General features: G+C 39.5%; 1 protein-coding gene across 1 annotated transcript; it reads left to right on the top strand.

Annotated features, from left to right (window-relative positions):
- The first annotated feature begins 1887 nt into the window (after nucleotides 1-1887).
- btbd3b (BTB (POZ) domain containing 3b) lies at nucleotides 1888-8693 on the top strand. The gene is made up of 4 exons (XM_068327353.1): nucleotides 1888-2805; nucleotides 4073-4163; nucleotides 5895-6013; nucleotides 6536-8693. The coding sequence occupies exons 1-4, from the start codon at nucleotides 2498-2500 to the stop codon at nucleotides 7566-7568; spliced, it is 1551 nt and encodes a 516-aa protein (XP_068183454.1). The 5' UTR covers nucleotides 1888-2497; the 3' UTR covers nucleotides 7569-8693.
- Nucleotides 8694-20490: the final 11797 nt, after the last annotated feature.

Genomic DNA, 20490 nt, shown 5'->3' with positions numbered 1-20490 from the left:
CACGATCATTTTTGAAAGTATTTAAACTATGTGACTGTTTCATAATAAAAATAAATAGCATGAACAACAATGGCATCATGCTACTACTTCAAAAAATCATACAAATGACAGCTGGTAAATTGTTAGCGCTGTGTTAAACTGTTTTACGAAAATATTCCCTGCATGCCAGCCTGCAATTTGGTTGATTTCCCCAAAATTTTGTCGTCAACAGACTTTCCTGATTTCTGTGACGATTGCTGAGCTACTACAGGCGTGCAAATGGCTTCCTCTCCCGTGAACTGCGATTATGTGATGACAAAGTGTGAGACCAAAGTGATGTGACACGGTGTCAAAATCATCATTATTTCTTCCTCTCACTACTACCTCCCAATGTGTGAATAACAAGATTACATTTTCTGCTGATGAATGTTGAGAAAACATAATTGAAGGAAGCAGGAAGCCATTCTGGGTGATATATAATGACATCCTATTTATCATAAAAGGTGATGAAATACCAGATAAATCATAAAAGTGTTGGTTGAACATGTGCACCCTGTCACCACTTATCAAGGTCTTCTTAAACATTCTAGCTTTAATATAAGTAGTTAATGACAAAGTGTTTGGTTGAGAAAATAAAATTTCTTGCTAAATCAAAATATTTACAATTGTATGAGGACCTTTCCTTTACTGTCATCATGGTTTTATGCCTGCATACTACATTTCTGTCCTGCTGTTGCTATTGAATGTGGTTACCAAGGTAACATCTCCAGTGGCCAGCAATTTCAGAGTATGGTGCCCTGTAATGGTGGCTCCATTTCTGTTTCGTTAATGTGCACTGTATGAGGGAGCTCAAGGCTCTAATGCTCCACAGAGCAGATATCACCAAGACAAATTAATTAAGGTTCATGGGAAAATCAATATTGTGACAGTGGTTCAAGGGAGACATTCTCAGCTACACTATTCCAATATCGCTGCATTACCTTCCCCACCTCTATTTGATTTTCACTCTGGCAAAACATAATAAATAAAATATAATAATAGTAATAGCACTGCAGATGATAATACTATTACACGGTAGGAATATCACCAAGGTGAGAAATTAAACACCACATTATTATTACATGAACTATTACAGCAGTTTAAAACAGTTTAAACTTTAAATAGACAAGGTCCCACATAGACACACAATACTTTGTACAGTGTGCTACATTTATGGTACTGTGAACTTTTCTAGAAAGAGGAATAAAAGAAAGATCAAGCTCATTTTCTTGCCTTGGATTCTTTTCCATACGCCATATCTATATTTCTGGCAAAACTGGGCAAATCTTAAAATCTAAATATTTAGATATACGATATACTACAGTCTCACATTATCATGTGATGCATTATTAAGTTCCATCAGTATACGAATGGTGTGTGTATACCCCTCATTTTGACAAAATGTTTAGTCTATGAAACAAACATGATCACATTCTCTTCGAGAAATTAAACTGAATGCAAATTCAACTCTATGTATAAATATATGAATAACTCATTAAAAATGAATTGTGACTGTCAGAGAATCCATGAATTAAGCAAATGCTGCCCTTAAAAAGGACACATGAATTTGCATTGCCCTTTTGAATGATAATATGGAATCTGTAGTCGTACAAACTGAATCTTGTGGCCACAGGTAGAGAGAACAGGCATAGCAAAACTGTAGATGCATATGTCATTTTTATGGAGCATAGCTGTCGCTTTAATTGAGACATTGATCATTGCATATTCAAGTATGTGCTGCATTAGCCAATCATGAATGTGGTGTACTGCCATTGGCTGACATACAGAGATGTACTATGCTGTACGTGTGAGTGTTTGTGCATGTGTGTGTGGGTTGGTGAGCGGGGGGGCTCTCTATTTCCTCTGCGCTCTCCCATTCAACCTCTGTAGTCAGCAGAACGAGTGGCTGAGCAGTGCAACACAGCATCCACAGCAGCTACAGCATCCTGCAGATGACTCCATGGAGGAGTGGGAGGGAGGAAGTACTGGAGGAAAAGAGCTCAATCCACAGACGAGGAGAGACTGAAGGAGGAAGAGGAGCACAGAAGGAGTAAGCGTGGGAAAGGAGAGGGATTGAGCAAATGTCGCTGCCTGCCTAAGGACCACTGCAGCTGCACTAAATCTGGAGCTGTCAGGACAACCATCAGCAAGGCAGAGGGTGAGAGAAGCAAAGAAACAGCAAAAAGAATGATTTAAAGAGAGGATTTCATCTCTCCGGACAAGTAGTGATGGGAATTCCAAGAGCTGCTCCACCAGCGGATGAACTTCACACAGCAAAAGTGCCTTTTGATATCTGGTCTGAGGTTCCCTCTGTGGAAGAGTGAAGCAAACAGGACAGACTTATCCGATCGGCTCCTGGAAGGTGAAACACAGCGTTTGTTCACTTCCCTAGTCCCCCTCGGTACTCCCTCACACCTACCTGGTCCTGGTGAATGTCTTCTCTGCATGCCCTCCTACTGCTCTGCAGTTGAACACACTCATGGTTGATGCCAAAGGAAGGAACATGAAATGTCTGACTTTCTTCTTAATGCTTCCTGAGTCAGTGAAAAGCAAGTCAAGTAAGAGCTCCAAGAAAGGGAATGCAAGTGGCAGCTCCAAGCTGCCCCCAGTCTGTTATGAGATAATCACTCTGAGGAGCAAAAAGAAGAAGAAGATGGCAGCGGACATTTTTCCAACTAAAAAAGCGGCTTCCACCACTACAGTGCAACAATACCAGCAGAACCTCAACAACAACAACACCATACAGAACTGTAACTGGCAGGGACTCTACTCCACTATAAGAGAGAGGTACGTACAACCAGCCAAGAACTATTTCTGCTGCTCAACAGACAGTTTTCATCAACATTATATTTACCTAATATAATTTAAAATCTAAAAATGTGTGTGTGTGTGTGTGTGTGCGTGCGTGCGTGCGTGCGTGCGTGTGCGTGCGTGCGTGTGTGCGTGCATGTGTGTGTGCGCTCCTTCTGCCCTTCCTTCAATCTGCTGGGGGTATCTGTATTTACACTCTCTCCTGATCCTGCAGACTTTGCTGCTCTGACATAACAGAGGGCAGACAGGCACCGGGTGCGTTTGATATGCACAACAGGCGGAGGCTTCACTGTGCTAAAAGCAAAATATTTACCTTGGCCTATCAGTAAAAGACTCCAGCTGTCCAGGGAAAATGTGCGCTTTTTGACCAGGCTTTGTTGTCTCTCCAGAACATCATGGGGCTGTTTACCTACCCCAATGACATGTTCCACTACTCAATATTATATGAACGCAGCTTTAACGTTGGTCCTATTCTTTCACAGTGGGGATTTTCCATTCAGTTCATTGTAGTTTTTCTCTATGTAGATGTGAAAAAAGATTGAGTTGCCTGAAGCAGCTGCGACAGTTCATAAGAGCAGCTGTGACACTTCATAAGAACTCTTCTTTTAAGTGAAGCAAAGATGATGAATACACACATATTAAATAATTTCTGCTTGGATTTCTTTAAGTGGAGAATTCATTTGACTTTTTTATGCATATTAAAAATACAGTTAATGTTTGTGTCCATCGGTCCTTAATGTTAACAAAATCGTTCAGTTTAACCTGTGTGTTTATGCAAAGTTTTATTCAGATATACAAGAATAATAATAGTTGTATTATATTAAAACAGCAAGCTTTCATTTGTAGTAGAATTCAGTTTGTAAAAAAAAAAAAAGGTAGCACACATAACTTTTATTAAGCGACTATATTGGACAATTAGTGTTGTGGTCCGCCCTGTTCTGACTGGGTCTGAATCCCAACTTGGGGCATCTCTGCAGGGGTTTCCTGCTGGTGCTCTGGCCTCTTCCAGAAGTCCAAAACCACTAGACTGATAAACTGAATGGATCATTTATATAGAACAATATTTTTATAGATACATTTTGAACAAGCCAAATCTATCGGTTGCACCTTCAGGAAAATACGTTACAATGGTTGAAAGGTACAAATATGTTATGTTGTAGATTTTATTTATTTTTTGCTTATCTTCTGCTCATTCCAAAGAATATTAAAATAATTTTCTCTTTCTGTTTTATTCACCTTTTAGAAATTCAGTAATGTTTAACAATGAGCTGATGGCAGACGTTCACTTTGTGGTGGGTCATCCTGGAAGGACTCAGCGGCTGCCGGGCCACAGAGTAAGAAACTCATTAACCTGTAAAATCAAGGAAGCAGGGTGAAAATTACCAAACAGCTATTAGACCCAGTGTTCATAACATATCATCATACAAACATTCTTCCCCGTTTACCGGTAATGAAAGTTAAATCCTTTGTGCTACTCTCTCACTTCCGCCACATGCATCTTTTTCGAGACAGTCCTCAATTATTTATGTAAATGAGGCTGAGGGATGGAGGCACAGGAGACTGAAGGAGGAAGGGGTATCCTCTTCAGCAGCTGTGAAACAGACTGGATTGCTTTGTTTCTGCATGAGCTCAGCTTTTTAGAGATAGCTGTGGAATTACTTTTAACTTTTAATCAAACACGTCCAATAGCACACAATTACAATAATAAGGCAAAGAAAAAGGGGTCTTCCAGTCTGCACCCCACACACCAGAAAGCTGTGCAGTCATTTTTTTCATTATCCTGATTCATCTTTGGATTTTTGAATGACAGATGAATTAATCTACAATTATCACGACTGAGCCCGTATTCATTCTGTTTATGCCAGCTGTAACCTGCAGGCCAACTTGACGTCTTTGTTAAATCCACCCTCTGACCTCATTTCTTTATCAGTTACATGATTTAGGTTCATCATTGCCTGAATATGTATCTCCTCTAAAAGCGTGCCATTATGTCAACTATGTGATATAATGATATGAATATAACATTCATATTAAACCTGTCAGGACTTTTTCTCATTAATCTCCTTCCCATATTGTGTGCATGCACCATCTTTTCTGTTCTTTGTATGCGACTCAAATGTGTTATCAAAGATTCATTGCTGCACTGCATTTATAGAGAGCAGTTACAGGAGGATATTGAAGATGTCTTGACTGCACTTAATGCGGAGACATTATGCTGATGGGATATGATGAAGTTCAGGGCAGCAATCTTTACTGTGTCCATTTGGCTGGAGTTCAGATATCCATTACACTTCAATTTACAAAGTTCTATCCTTACAAGAGGTAGGATGCAGTTAGCAGCTAAAATCTGTAATTTATGTGAACACTTATAAAATAGAAGGGGTCAAGAGGTGAGGCCAATCTTTTTCTAATATGCTGTATTTATATACCTGCCTTTTAATCCACATGAAAAGAACAACTTTCTCCCAGCTGAACCAATGAAAGAAGAATGAAATCTGCTTTAAGGAAATGCAAGTATTCCTTTTTTGAGAAAATGTATACCAACCACAAATGCACACACTAATGTGCAAACAAACCTTAAACATGAAAGTACTTGTACGACAGTGCTCATTACTGAAATTATCTGCAGCATTGTGTTGCATCTGATTTCATCATAAGTTCAGATAAGTCATTAATCTTTGCAAATTGAACTTATGCTGCACTCAGCTGTGTTATTTGCATTTTTTTAGAGGCAGTCTTGTTCATTAGAAATCTGCCTCCATGTCCTCGGGGGAAATAGCAACTGGCTTACAATTGTTCATTATCTGAAAAACACAACAGGTTCAGCCGCTGTGATTAGAGCGGAGGCTGTTCAGTGTTTACAGGATATTTTTATACCAGGAATAAGAGCTTCATGTGAAGTAATTATGCTTACGATGATTTCTTTATAAATAATCTTTCATTCTCCTATCAAATTGTCGAACACATGTATTCCATGTGGCTTACCAAGAAATTACTGTCGAACATGCTCACGTGTTTTCATTGCTCTGCTCATTCTGTCACTTTGTCTCCTCTTCTTCTGACAGTATGTTTTGGCTGTGGGCAGCTCAGTGTTCCATGCTATGTTTTATGGTGAACTGGCTGAGAACAAAGATGAGATCCATATTCCAGATGTCGAACCGGCAGCATTTCTGGCAATGCTTAAGTAAGATTTTTGGCAGAGAATTTCCCTCTGCTGTCTCTGTTCATTAATGTTACAATGCCCCTTATAAAGTAATAATAACGCTGTCTTTTTTAAATATAATACTAGTGATAAGTCCCTGCCACCTGCTTACCACTTACCCTTCTAGAGAAATGTCATGAAGCATTTCTTCCTGTATCTCAAGGATAGAATCTATATTTATCTAGTATTATTTTATCCCCCTCTCTATTTTCCACGCTGAATGACTCCATATTTTTTCTACCTCCCCTTGACTGTTTTTCAGGTCTTGTTTTCTGTGTCCTTGTGAGTTCCAGTAGTTGACAGACTGGGCTGTTGGAGGAATACATTTTTTTTTGCCTTGGCTGATTCCTTTTGCAGTAATCTCTGCATTTAGAATTTAGAGATTTTATTTTTAAATGCAATGGTGATATTGTGCATTAAACTATACCAGCAGTCATTAACATTAATTTGTGTGATCTCTGAGCTGTTGTCTAGTATTCTGACCAAGTCCCATTTTTTTAACAGGTATATTTACTGTGACGAGATTGACCTGAGTGCTGACACAGTGCTAGCGACTCTTTATGCTGCCAAGAAATACATTGTTCCTCACCTGGCACGTGCCTGTGTCAACTTCCTGGAGACCAGCCTGAGTGCCAAGAATGCCTGTGTGTTACTCTCCCAGAGTTGCCTGTTTGAGGAGCCGGAGCTGACGCAGCGTTGCTGGGAGGTGATTGATGCCCAGGCCGAGCTGGCGTTACGCTCGGAGGGCTTCTGCGACATTGACTCCCAGACCCTAGAGAGTATCCTACAGCGAGAAACACTCAATGCTAAAGAGATAGTGGTGTTTGAGGCGGCGCTCAACTGGGCTGAAGCTGAGTGCCTAAGACAGGAGCTCACCTTGTCCACTGATAACAAGCGTAAGGTTTTGGGCAAGGCCATGTACCTGATACGTATCCCTGCAATGGCTCTGGATGATTTCGCCAATGGAGCGGCCCAGTCGGGTGTGCTGACACTTACTGAGACCAATGACATCTTCCTGTGGTACACAGCAGCCAAGAAGCCTGAGCTAGAGTTTGTTAGCCAGCCTAGGAAGGGCCTGACACCACAGCGCTGTCACAGATTCCAGTCCTGTGCCTACCGAAGCAACCAATGGCGCTATCGGGGCCGCTGTGACAGCATACAGTTTGCTGTGGATAAAAGAGTTTTCATTGCCGGGTTTGGATTTTATGGATCTAGCTGTGGCTCAGCAGAGTATAGCGCCAAGATTGAGTTGAAGCGTCAAGGAGTACTGCTGGGACAAAACCTCAGCAAATACTTCTCCGACGGCTCCAGCAACACCTTCCCAGTGTGGTTCGAGTATCCAGTCCAGATTGAGCCCGACACCTTCTACACTGCCAGCGTGGTTCTGGATGGGAACGAGCTGAGTTACTTTGGACAGGAAGGGATGACAGAGGTGCAATGTGGGAAAGTGACATTTCAGTTCCAGTGCTCCTCAGACAGCACTAATGGCACGGGGGTACAGGGGGGACAGATTCCTGAGCTCATCTTCTATGCTTGACAACCCTGGCTCACACACTCACGTTTAGAGAGTAGAAAATTATCACTTTGTGAATAGTGTTACTATACGTTAATTATTTTTGTCACTGTTGCTAAAAAAAAAAAAATCTCACAGCCGTGAAAAGGTCTTGTCTGGTTTTAACTGTAGTAACTAACTTTAGTTGTTCCATATGTTTAAACATGTTGAATAGTCTAAACATAAAGATGAACACAAACACTAAAATTAAAAAAAATCTTGCACTAGATGTACATGTATATATGAATATATGTAAATTCTGAAATATATATGATACCACAATTGTGGATAATGCTGCCCACAAAGATATCCTATATGGTTTATTATTTCTATGCTTGCATAGAATGCACACATATAAAGCAGCAATACTTGGTCTATATTCTACAATAAGAATTTCATGTCATGAGTCACACTGAACCCAATACTTGGAGAGGGCTGGAGGGGTCTTAGATTAGGGAGCACTATACAGTACATAACCCTACAGTATCTCTCTGTAGCATGTTGCTCTTCACCTGCACTTATCTCCATCGCTCCAGTGAAGTGTCTTTTAGATTCTTGTGTTCACAGTGGAATCTGACTTTCAGTCATCGCCATTCATCAGTATGTGATAGGGTTAAAGGTTTATTTGCCTCTCTCATTAAATACTGTATGTCTGCATTGCAGTACAAACAGCATGGGCAGAAGTGTTCCATTTGATCTAACATGTACTGCTCATTGTTCTGGCACCCAGGTTTTGTTTACAACAGAACAATCAATGATTGGTTCAATGTTAGATACTGTTAATCTTGTGGACTTTTAGTTCTTCTTGAAAAGTCTGAACTGCTGAGCACTCCCTCCCAATGTGATCATACGGTATCTGTACATGCTGAAGCATACTGTATATGCTACAGAATTGCACTGATGTTGCTTTGTAATTGAATTAGTTGCTTTTGGTATTCTCATTTTTAATGAGGCCAACATTCTTGATTTTCTGTGCTACTTAATATTTCTTTCTGGTGTGAGATGAACATCCACAGTCTTGTGTGCTGATGGCAATGGATGGGCATATTGGTGTTCATGTCATGTGAGACCAATGAATGTGTATGATTGTTGATGATGCAAATAAACAAAACAACTGGTACAAATTGGTTGTACATCCCCACTTTGTCTGAATTTCACAAATGGGGGCCAGTTGAAGCCGCCTATTAATTGGTGATCCCTTTGTTTACACCACTCCTGTTCTCGCTTTCATACACTCTGAATCCCAGTGTACTACACAACATTATGCCACCTCCTTATAATATAGTATTTGGCGTCATCACGGTGTCTTTCAGTAGGCTACAACTTTACAAAATCACTTATTCATTGTGCAACACTATCAAAATTAAAGCATCTCAATAGCATTACATTTTTCAAATTGCATTCACGGAGACAGGTTCCGTGACACGGCCATCACATATTTTCAAATTAGAAAGAGTAACCCTAACCCTAACCTTGCATGTCTAAAACACCCTGATTTGAATTCCTGGCATACCACAATGGTTGCCTGACCCAAGGTCGATCGAGATGTGCCTGCCTGCTGATATAAAAAGAAGAGAGCAACCAAGTTTTTATGCTCCTGTTGACGGCTTTGTCTTAGAAGTACTGCACTTGCAACCCTGTGTTCACATTACGTTTAACTAATGTGCATCATGCAGCACTTGGACGGAGTATACTCACAGACACAGTTAGACATGCAATGAGATAAAGAAATAAGAAATAAAGTTCATATTTTATGTTTTTGTTTTTTTAATGCCTGGCATGCTGTCAAAGATCATTTCCTGGATCTTGAGACAAATGTTATCACTTCCTGGACTTTTTTTTTTTTTCAAGAATAAAATCAGGGGTATTTGATTAGAAAGACAATCTTACAGGACAATTTTTCAACCTTGCTCGACACTGAGCATGATGCTTTTTATGAACTCTAGTCCATATGATCTGGGACTTTTCTGCTTCAGCTTAATTTGTCATGATTTCAGTGTTGTAAGTAAGATCATTTATTGCATAGGAGTTGATGGGGAGCGGATTGCACTTAGCATCAGAAGGATATCTACTTTCAGCATACTCAGATACTCATCTTGATTTTTTAAAAATAACGGATCGCTTTGCAGCAGTGGCTCAGTATAGATAGTATGAAAGTGTGAAATAGAATAACACACCTCATTGTTGTGTTACAAGCATGTTTCACCCCTGATGGCTTTAAACACTTACAAAGATATTGGACATCCAAAACCCTTTAAGGTGTAAATCAATCAAGACTCATTATGTAATTAAGCAACACTTAATATAATGAAAAATGTATTTTCCTTATTTTAAAAAGTGAAAATTATCCATCCATCCATCTTCAACCGCTTATCCGGAAAAGTGACAACTATTGTGAGCATTTTCAAGAATGAAATACAATTACATTTTACGAGAGTGAGAATAAAAGACCTGTTGTGATAGGATTATAATAAGCCTCTTTAAATTGAAATAATGATTAGGATTGCTCACTCACACACATTCTGTCTTCCTTTACCACTGAAGTCCTTATACATATTTCAGAGTGTTTGCAGTTTTACATCTGTTAATCAGGGTGTAGGATGACGTGCATAATTTGCCATCAATTATAAATATGACTTTGAGCTCTATACATAAATGAAGCTTTGGAAAAAAAAACTATGGTTTATTAGTGTACGGAAGAAGTTAAACTGCTGGTGCTGGAGGATTTAATTGCTGGTCAATATGAATTAAGGATGAAATGATTCAGTCCGACATGAAGGAAGATTGTGGATTTCTAGTCATCAACATTCTAAATGGTCTGAGGCATGAGACTCATAACTAGGGATGAGCAAGTACACCACTATCTGACTATCTGTATCTGTATCCGTATCTGTACTCTGAATGGGCGGGGCTTAAACCAGCAGTGGGTGTGGTGTGGCAGGGAATGGATGGGGCTTAAATCAATACATTATTTTTGTCTGAAATTGATATGGATTGATCAGAAGTTACTATATTTATTGTTTATTTCAAGACTATTTACAGCCTCAAAATTGAGATTCAAAAGTAAGAGAACTATTTACACTATATACAGTATAGCTCCTTCGCTATTGTTCCGTCCGTATTGTGAAGTAAATTTTACAATTTTTTATGAACACAGAACATTAAGTGCATTAATGAATGCAATGCATGCAAAAGGAAATTCTGAACCACAAAGTATGCATGAACAAGAATTGTCATACTCAACACAACTTTCTAATTTTTTTTCTTTTTCTTTTTAATTTTTTTTAAGGCGAGAGAGAGAGAGCATGCGTATATGTGTGTGTGTGTGTGTGTGTGTGTGCACGCGCGCACACGCTATCAAACAGTTAAAATATCTATACAATATAAAAATTATTAATTTGAATTGAAGTGAGAAAGGGTCAAACTAAGAGCAAGCAGGTAAAAACAAATAAATAAATAAAATGACTGGAGTAGTGTTAGTGACTGACGAGACTTGAGCAGTTTTCAGCTCTGTCTGGTCAAATGTACCAAAACAAAACAAGAAACAGGTTAATCAAGTAACCTTAAATAGACCGAAATAGAGGCAAGCTGAAGAAAACCTAAGGTGAGCAACATGAGCTCCTGTGATGCCACGTACAGAGAGATCCGTTAATGTCTGTGTGTGTGTGTGTGTGTGTGTGTGTGTGTGTGTGTGTGTGTGTGTGTGTGTGTGTGTGTGTGTGTGTGTGTGTGTGTGTGTGTGTGTGAGAGTGGGGCAGCAAAAGAACATTTGACTATCTTTTTTTATTGATTACCAGTCTAAAGATGTTTTATATTGAAAAGAGACATCTGTGCGGAATGACACAAAGACCAATGCATGTGTCTGTCCCACTTGACAGGTCTCGGTCACGTGACAAGTTATCAGCCGTTACTCCTTAATTAAGTGCCCACAACTGCGCCAGTGTTCTAGATTAAAGTCAAGGCAGAATATCCTGAGATCGCCCAAAAAGTATTGAAAACCCTGCTTCCATTTGTGAAGTGAGATTTTCTGCAGTGACCGTAAAAAAAACAAAACTGCAGACTAGACGGTACGTCCGGAATACACTTCAAGTGTCATTGTCTCCCATTACCTCTAGATCAGCAGTTCCCAACCACTAATTCTCATTATTGTAATTATTATTATTTGATTGATTTGATCACCCATTTATTGGAAATGATCAGTATTTCTCCTACGTTGTATGCACTGATTGTAAGTCGCTATATTTCAAAATATACTTCATCAGTGCAGTCACTTGAATCGAGTTCTTAATATAATTATTTCTTACAATTATTTTGTTTACATAAATGTTAATTATCAATTTATGAAAAAAAGCTTTTTTATTGTCTGTTGATTTGACATAAAACCACTGCGGATGATTTATTATTAGACTACAGCCGTCCCGGAATCATTAATGATTATCGAGCAAATGAAGACCGGTCTGTGAAAATATTGTCTTAGATGAAACCGGTCGGTGGTGCAAAAAGGTCGTGGATCGCTGTGTTATGAGGATTCTTCAGCACGGGTACGAGTATTGACGAGTTTTACTCGTATCGTGCTCGTGCACGATACGACTACTCTTTTGAGACGAGTACCCGGCTCAACCCTACTCACAACGTACCAGAACACAGAATAGGGTTAAATGTCTTTTAAACAATACAACACATAAAGGTAACTGAAGATGTTAAGAGGAGATGTGATGAGACGCTTTAACGCATATCAGTATGCTCACTGCAGGCGATCACAAATCCACTCCCAAATGTCCTGATAATTTCCATCCCAGCAAAATTTTTATGAATTAATAATGGCCAGAGAGAGCAGGGAAACACAACCGTAGGTTTAAAGAATTTATCAAAGGAAATAATTTAAAAATATGTTCTTTAATTCAACAAATTTCAAAGGAAACCTGAAAGCCCTTTCCTCTCCCTTTAAACTATATGTTTCTCTTAATGTTAATGCATCAATACAACTGTGTTCAAAGCACAGGTCGTGTTACAGCAAAGCATTCTGAGCGCAAAAAATACCCACTAAGGCCTCATTCAGACCAAATCAGGTGTCGCGCTGGGGTGCGTTACAACACAACTGGGAGAGAAACATCCTTGGTAGTTTTTAGCTTCTGGCCTGAGAGAAACGTTTTACCCTGAAAGTCTCTTTCCATCCACAATAAGTTTACAGATTCCTCCATACCTGCTGGTTTCTCCTGATAGCACATTGTTGTTGTTTGAGGTGCCAAAAATGAATTGGAGGCTTGATGTTTTTACTACAACACTTGTGTGTTACGAAAGCACCTGGCAACGACTGCCGAAAGTGACAATGAATTGCTGTGATTCTAGTAGATTTAAGGGTCTCTAAGCCACCCAGGAACGTTTAATGCGCTGACCTCATCTTGCCACAGACAGGCAAACACGAACTGGGCAGCAAGTAAGAGAAGACCGATGACGAATTTTCAGGTAAATCAGGCCTCTCTTTGCTAATTATCACAAATGGAGAGACTAAGTGACAATTAATCTCGTGGGAGAATGTCGAAAGATCACAAAGTTCAACTGAAAGTTGCCGGCGAAGGAAAGAAAAAGACTGATGACAGCCACCTTTGCTTCTTTATCACATCCATTCCCAACGCTGCACTGAAGACCTGCACAAAGCACGGGATATTATTCTCAATAATCTCCTCAGAGCTGTTGCCTCCAGTCACATGTATTTGGAATACAGTGCGAGCCTGTCATTGTGTGCCTCATATATCTATTTATTTATTCATTGGTACCAGGCAGAGAAAATTGTTTCAACAGGCCAGGGCGTTGAAAGGCCAGCTTTTATGTTAGATTAGCCTGTTTATAGCAATGTTGCTGAGCTCCAGATGGATCAATATGGCTGAGATTTCTGGAGGCAAGCGCCCTACGTATCAGGTGAATTATGATTGTTGAAAGAGCAAAAATATGCTCTGCATGAACAATGGGAGCTGCAGAGCCTATTCACAGCCACCAAAAATACAGAAAACATCCTGACAAAGCGTCAGGTGCCTACTGGAAGTGAATTATATCACCTTCCAATTGGTACAGAAGTAAATACCCTGTTTACATAATTGTGTGTTTGTCCTGTGAAATGTGATATGAATGCTGCACTCGGGCAAAAATGACTTCTTTCACTTGCTCTGAAACCAAATTTGTTGGTGATGCATTATGCTAATCAAGATATTTATTCCCAGCACTATGGTCTCGTATGCCTGTCACCCACAGCCATTACTGCAAAACTTGATCAAAACGTTGAATGCTGGCAGCTTCCCACTAAGAGGGGTGATGAGGGCTGAGCATGCTACTTTTGCTGTGTACTCTCGAACCTCTATTCATACCGAAGCATGTCCTCCAAGGCAGCTCCATGGCTTTGATAGTATGAAGTGAAAGGCCCTTCCCTCCCCAGGGTCTGATATAATGAGAGTGAGTCTACTACACATGATCTGCAGCTCCCTCAAATAAGCTCCTTGAAACTGCTCGAGCCTGAAACAGTACAACAAACTGCACTGATTCATTTCTACATAAGCCTCCATGTACTATATGGACTGCCGTGTTTTAATGTGTGATGGAGAGCGACCCAGAATGGAGCAAGAATACAGAGAAGTATGGTAAACCAGCTTTGTGAACACCCATTCAGAACACGAACATAGGAAATCCGTCTTTCACTTTAATTATTTCCTCGAAGCACTAAGAAAATGTTAAGTGGTAGATTTTTAAAAGATTGTATTCATGATTTGCATTTGTGCATGCATGAATAGAAAGGCACTGCATAATTATTCCCAGAATAATTATTTAACCGTTCCTGTCTCTTAGTCTCTCGGCAGTCAGGAGTCTGAAAATCAAAACATTCAGTTGACAAAAGGTACTTGTTTTTTCTAGAGTGGTAGTCAGCACAATTTAATAGTTCTATTGAAATTAATTTCCTGATCCTGAAACATCCTGAATATTTCTACAAGATAATTTATTTTCTACATGAAAATCTTCTCTCCGTTAAAATATTAAAATATTGTATATATAATGGTGTTTTCTGTCCAACTTGCTGCAAAAAGTTTATGAAACGTTTAATCAGTTTCTCTGAAATCCAACTAGGGTCAACCAGCCAGCTTTTCTGGCCTAATTTAAGAAGTAGAGCACTACCCCCTGGCCCTTTAATGTCCTGTTTACTAAAGGGACAGGCAATACATACATACAAGTCCTCACAATTAGTATCATTTAAGATGGCGATGTGTAGAGGTCTGATACAAGTTAGTATTATGCTATTTTTCATAAATTAAGAGCATTTATTCCATGCTGATAGTAACACACCTGCATTAACAGCAGCCCCACTCCTCTGTGTTAAATTTACATAAAAACATCTTTGCTGCCTCACATCACAAGCCTAATTGCCAAGTTCATGGTCAATCTGATGCTGATGAAGCAAAGGATCTTTTCTCATCCTAACATTAGTTGACATAATACGTTTCAGCTGCCTCAGCTGTCATGAAGAAAGCAGTTTCATAATGTCTCTTGAGGACCGGAACTTATGTCCTAATGTTGAATCAGACAAGGATAAATGCCAGGTTTGAATACACAGCCAGATTGCTGCACTTTATTATAAGAAAAATATCTTGTCTAATTGTCAGGTGAAGGTTAGAATTCAATGTTGTGTACTTTTATAGAATTTCACAGATATAGAGGAGTGGTATTAGTGTTAATCTGACCGGACTAAAATTCTTTCGGCCTGTGCTTTTTTAAGTCGAGCTGCAGTCTGCTCGCTCACTGCCCTCAATAATGGCCTCAATTTAAGATTTGCCTTGCCTTACCTTCCTCTTTCTTGGGCTTTTCTTTGAGATACCAAAGCTTTTTTCTCTGTGAGCTGCTGGAAATAATCACAAGACATGACATGAATAAAAGTGTTATGCAGTGTGCCCTCTTTCCTCACGGTTAATGCGTTCCAGGAACCACACGTGATTAACGAATTCCGCGATAGAGCCACAAACTATTTATCTTATTATTTACAGTAATTTAAACGTTTATGACCCTCCCTATACTGATATTAAACCACCTTCTATCATAATTACCTTTTCCTACACTCTTATTGACTGTTTGAAGTGCTTTTGTGTGTCACGTAAGTCCGAGACTCACGGAACATAGTGCACTTTTGGATGCCATCAGCCAATAGAATGCGCGTACGGTATCACGTGACTGCCTACCAAAAATCCACGATGAGGTGAAGTCGCGAGCGTTGATGCGCGTATGCGCGAGGGCGCACTGTATTTTGATAAAAGTTTTCCTCCTCCTCTGACTTTATATGTGTGCTTTGTATTCTTGTGAATGATTATACATGCTTTGTACAGGAGAAAGCAGGTGACAGCTGTGATAAATGCAGTCTTTCTACTGTAGCTTCAGGAAATAATGACATTATGTGTGAAGGATAGATAATGTAAGCATCAGACCTTCTGACGCTCTCATCCTGAACACACTGACTGTCTACATTACTGTGAGTAATATGCGTTTAAACTGGCAGGCAATCATTCATGTACACAGGTGTGGGATTATTGTTTTGGAAGTATGGGATTTTTTTTTTGTGAACACTGCACATAACTGTCAATGTGTGGGCAGGTTCAGTGGAATTTCTGCAGAACCTGTGATGCTGTTGTCATTTATATCTCTTCTGTAAATGTAGATGCCAACAGGCAGAAGAAATGTCGAAAACAATAAAGAGTATAATTATGTTTGTAAATCGGATCAGTTTGAGAGATTTACATTTTTGCTGACTGCTTAAGAGCAATAAACAGAAAGCAAATCAAGAGGAATCCGTTGGACACTAATGTTGCTGCAGACCATCATTCTTGAGTAACAACAAAGAACGAAATGCCAACATTAAGATATAATGACAACCAACTATCAGTGCATCTCATTTCAAGAGAAATTCTTCATCTATAAAGATTATGTTGCCACCTGAGGCAGTAGCATCAAAGCAAGCAGTGCAAGAATAGAATATTTGAATGTATTCAATGTCACTGCAATGTCTGTTTGCAATACTTGCAGAATTAGTAATTGCAAGTAAAGGCTTAAACAATGGAAGGAAATTAAATCAAAATGTGCACAGTCAGGGCCTGTGCACTGATACTGCAGTATGCAATGTGAATAATTAATACCCTCCATCAAATACTAGCATACCCTACCCCCAACAACATTTCTCTGCCCATCCCTTTACAACATAAAAGAGGCACATGGAATACAAAAAAGGCGAAGTAAGTCAGCTCAACATGATTGGATCGCGGGGGATTTTCCCCCAGTGTGCAGTACTGCACCTCCAGCAGCACTTATGTCATGGGGAGGAGGGGCAGCTGGATTCCCTCTTCTCAATGATGAAATTCTTTTCATCGCTCCTCTTTTGCATAACAAAGGTGCATAAAATGCATTAAGCAAAGCGCAACTACCACAGGAAGGTCTTTCCGATGCAGTCTTCTCTTTCAAGGAGGAGATGCAAACTCTTCTGGGCAACATCTGTGGACATGTTGGAGGTTAAAAATAGTCCCTCCCCACTATCGCCAAGCATGCAGAAATCACTATGTTAATGTGATTAGGGAATTCATGCCATTCTCAAAATATTCCTTCCAATGACTGTTAGATGTGACGATTGTCGACACTTAATTTCTTGATGCTTATCACACCTATTTGAACGCATAATTTAATTTGATCTATTGAGATCAAGCCATGATTTGCTTTTTTTCAACACCATGAAGCTCAGTGAAGAGAAGAGAAGAAGCTAGAGGTTCATAATATTTCATCATAAGTATATAACGCTGATAAAGGGATGGATGAAAAGAAAGACCCTTAGCTTCATGCCAGATGTCAGGGTAATGTAACTGAGCCCTTAAAGACAAGAGGTAGCCTGAGGGCAGGTTGTCATCACCACTGACGGAAGGAACAGACAGGAGACATTTGCTTGGACTAGACCTGGAACAAGACTGTGGATGCTCAAAGGAACTGAACATGCTCCACCAATGGATAAATTCAAATGAGACACAGTATCATTACTTTACAAGTATAACATGGCCAGTAAGATGTTTATTAGTCTAAACGCAGACACAGCTTCCAAGCAAAGACAAAAAAAAGACAGCTTGTTTCCATGATCAACACTAGGAACGTGGGACGTAGAGCATACTGCAGATTTCACTCAGCTCCTGATGGAGGAGGTTTTTCAGTTTAACTCTGTCACACTAGAGTCATCTACAGCTGAACCAACTGGGACCAATAGCTTCCAAGATTTCTCTGTCATATAGTGTCATTACTTTCAAGACTAAACTGATGACATCACTTTACATACATTTTTAGAAAGCAGAAACATTTTCAATGTTTTTGTACAAATGCTTCACTTATGAGACTGAATTTGCGCTAGAAATCAAAATATTAAAATAAAGGGTTGAAAGACTGAAGGGAGGTTAGATTGAAGAATAAAAGAATGAAGCTATTACAGCGTCACGGCAACAGTAACAAACAACCTTGTAACACGATAAATGTAAAACATATTGCACCATTTTGATAACATTTGTTTGATACTAAGTTTTTAAACAGCTTGTTGTTGGTTTCAGGTTGGTTTGCATTTAATTATACCAGCGTGCGGTTCAGAGCTCAGGCGGACTTCTAAACCGGTCATTCTAAGGTCATGAGTCATTAACAATACTAACTGAAAAGGCAAGATGCTATTCTGCTAGAATCTACACATACTGCTCATAAACATTTTGGAATAATTGGATTTTGGGTACAATTTAAGGAAAACAACAAGTTCACACTACAATGAAAGCAGGACATTTAAGTAGAAGTGAGTGAGTTCCTCTTCTCAAACAAGTTATTGGATCAAAAGCCAACAGTGGATGGCATACTGCAACAAAAACTTCACAAGTCAATCTATTATCTGCTGAGGGATGCATCCCACTCTTCTTGAAGGGTGGCCCTCAGGTCGTTGAATTATGGTGACTTAGCTGATCCCGTAAGTTTTCTATGGGATTCTGGTCTGGAGAAAGTTCAGGTGGAGCATAGTTGTTCATGAAGACGAAATTAGGCCTGTGTTGTTCCTGCAGAGGACTGATGACTGGATTAATGATGTCATAACTAGTATGTGTTAACTAGACACACCTGCCCACACTGTAACACCACCACCACTGGTGGCAACAGTAGTTGATGTGTATAGTTGATGTGCAGTGCAAGACATGTCTGGTGGTCCAGCACACAGACCATGTATAATCCATTTTAAATGGCGCCTGGAGTTCTTCAGTACACTGCTAACAAGGAAGAGCAGTCATTAGTGTGGGATGTGGCCAAAGGACATCACTTCTATGCCTTTCTGTGACTTTTAGTCAGGCTTTAGAAAGGCATAAACCAATCAGGTCGATTATCATAAACCTGATGTATTTCTGCATTTGTCGAGGAACTACAAATTAAAATAAGCTCTAAGCTATCTCTGGTCTGTGTAACACATTTGTTGTGCAAGGTCCCAGTTAAACAAACAAACAAACAAATAAATACATAAATATTCCAAAGTTTGGAGAAGGTCACATTAAGTTCACCTGTAAAGGTTAGAGTGCATTTTAGGTTCATTCTGAAATTTCACTTTAAAGCCGATTATCCCTAATATTTTGTGAATTGTGTACCTTTAATGTATATCTCTGTGGAGCATGTCTCTTCATTTATTTTTATTTGATTATTTATTTTTATTTGATATACTTTACTAATCCCTGTAGGGAAATTGTTAGTGCACTCTACACACACTGTGTTGATCGCATGCATATATATACATGTATAGAATGTACATGGCTTGCGTGACTATTATTTCTGAAGGATTTGTCCTTCTGTACATAAATATTTGTCACCAGCTCTACAGAGTGCAGTTTGAATCCAGAAATTTATTCCTGCGGAGGAGTGATCTTATCTTAAATCAGTTTTCTTTCTGCTTTACAGTTTCCCAACTTCCTGGTGTTGTGGCCGTGACGGTTCCACTAGCAACTTGCTTTCCAGTAACTATGTGTTACTGGACTTCCCCTGTGTATATCTCCACAACGACATGCTGCCTGACTCAACCACCATGGACTTTGGTAGTTTTTGATGATTGTCTTAACTGTTGTGCTCTGTATTTCTAACATCTATTGCACATTTGCCCATCTTTTGCCCCAACTAACTAGTTAACCAAATACAAGCTGACCTCATCAGACTCAAAGAAAACTGGTAATTGGTTATAGGTTCTTGACAAAAAAAACTTTTGCATTGAGCCTCATTGCTGAAGCAAGCAAGTGAAGTGGTTGTAAACACAAACAAACTTGCAGGCAATGTAGCGGGCATCTTTGCATTAAAATGAAATATAACCAGGGTCTCTACTCCTTTGGCTGGGACACAAAATAAGCAGTTTGTACAACCAACAGCTGAGCAACTCGCAAGCTCTGAGCGACAACATTGACACACTGCTACCTTACCGCTGGACACACCGAACTTCACGTCAGAGATGAATAAATTCTTATCTGGAGAGAGGGGATTGTTGTCATGCAGATGGGGCTATGTCAATCACTCCTGTCAATCACTCCTCTCGTTACATCGCGACAGGAGCTTGATTATAATCAGCTCACTTCTGGCCCTTCTCACGAGTTTGTGCGCTGTAAAGTCGATACAGGACCCGTTTGTTTGCCAGATTCTAGGGGTTGAGAGGATTAGGGAGAACAACAATATGTAGAGACTGCCATATTTAGAGAACAAAACAAAAAAAGTGTTTTCCATAATATGATCCCTGTAAGTTCTCCCTTTCAAGACCCTATCCCGGTCTTGAACACTTGAAAGAATACTGAGCTGAAAGCAAGTTTTAACATTTGAAAGACACATTTTAACCCAGTAATCCTTTCCAAATGTT

This window comes from Antennarius striatus, chromosome 11 (genome assembly GCF_040054535.1).
Source record: "Antennarius striatus isolate MH-2024 chromosome 11, ASM4005453v1, whole genome shotgun sequence".
Classification (NCBI taxonomy): Eukaryota; Metazoa; Chordata; class Actinopteri; order Lophiiformes; family Antennariidae; genus Antennarius; species Antennarius striatus.
Note: the sequence above shows the minus strand (reverse complement) of the source record. Positions and strands in the feature narration are given on the sequence as shown.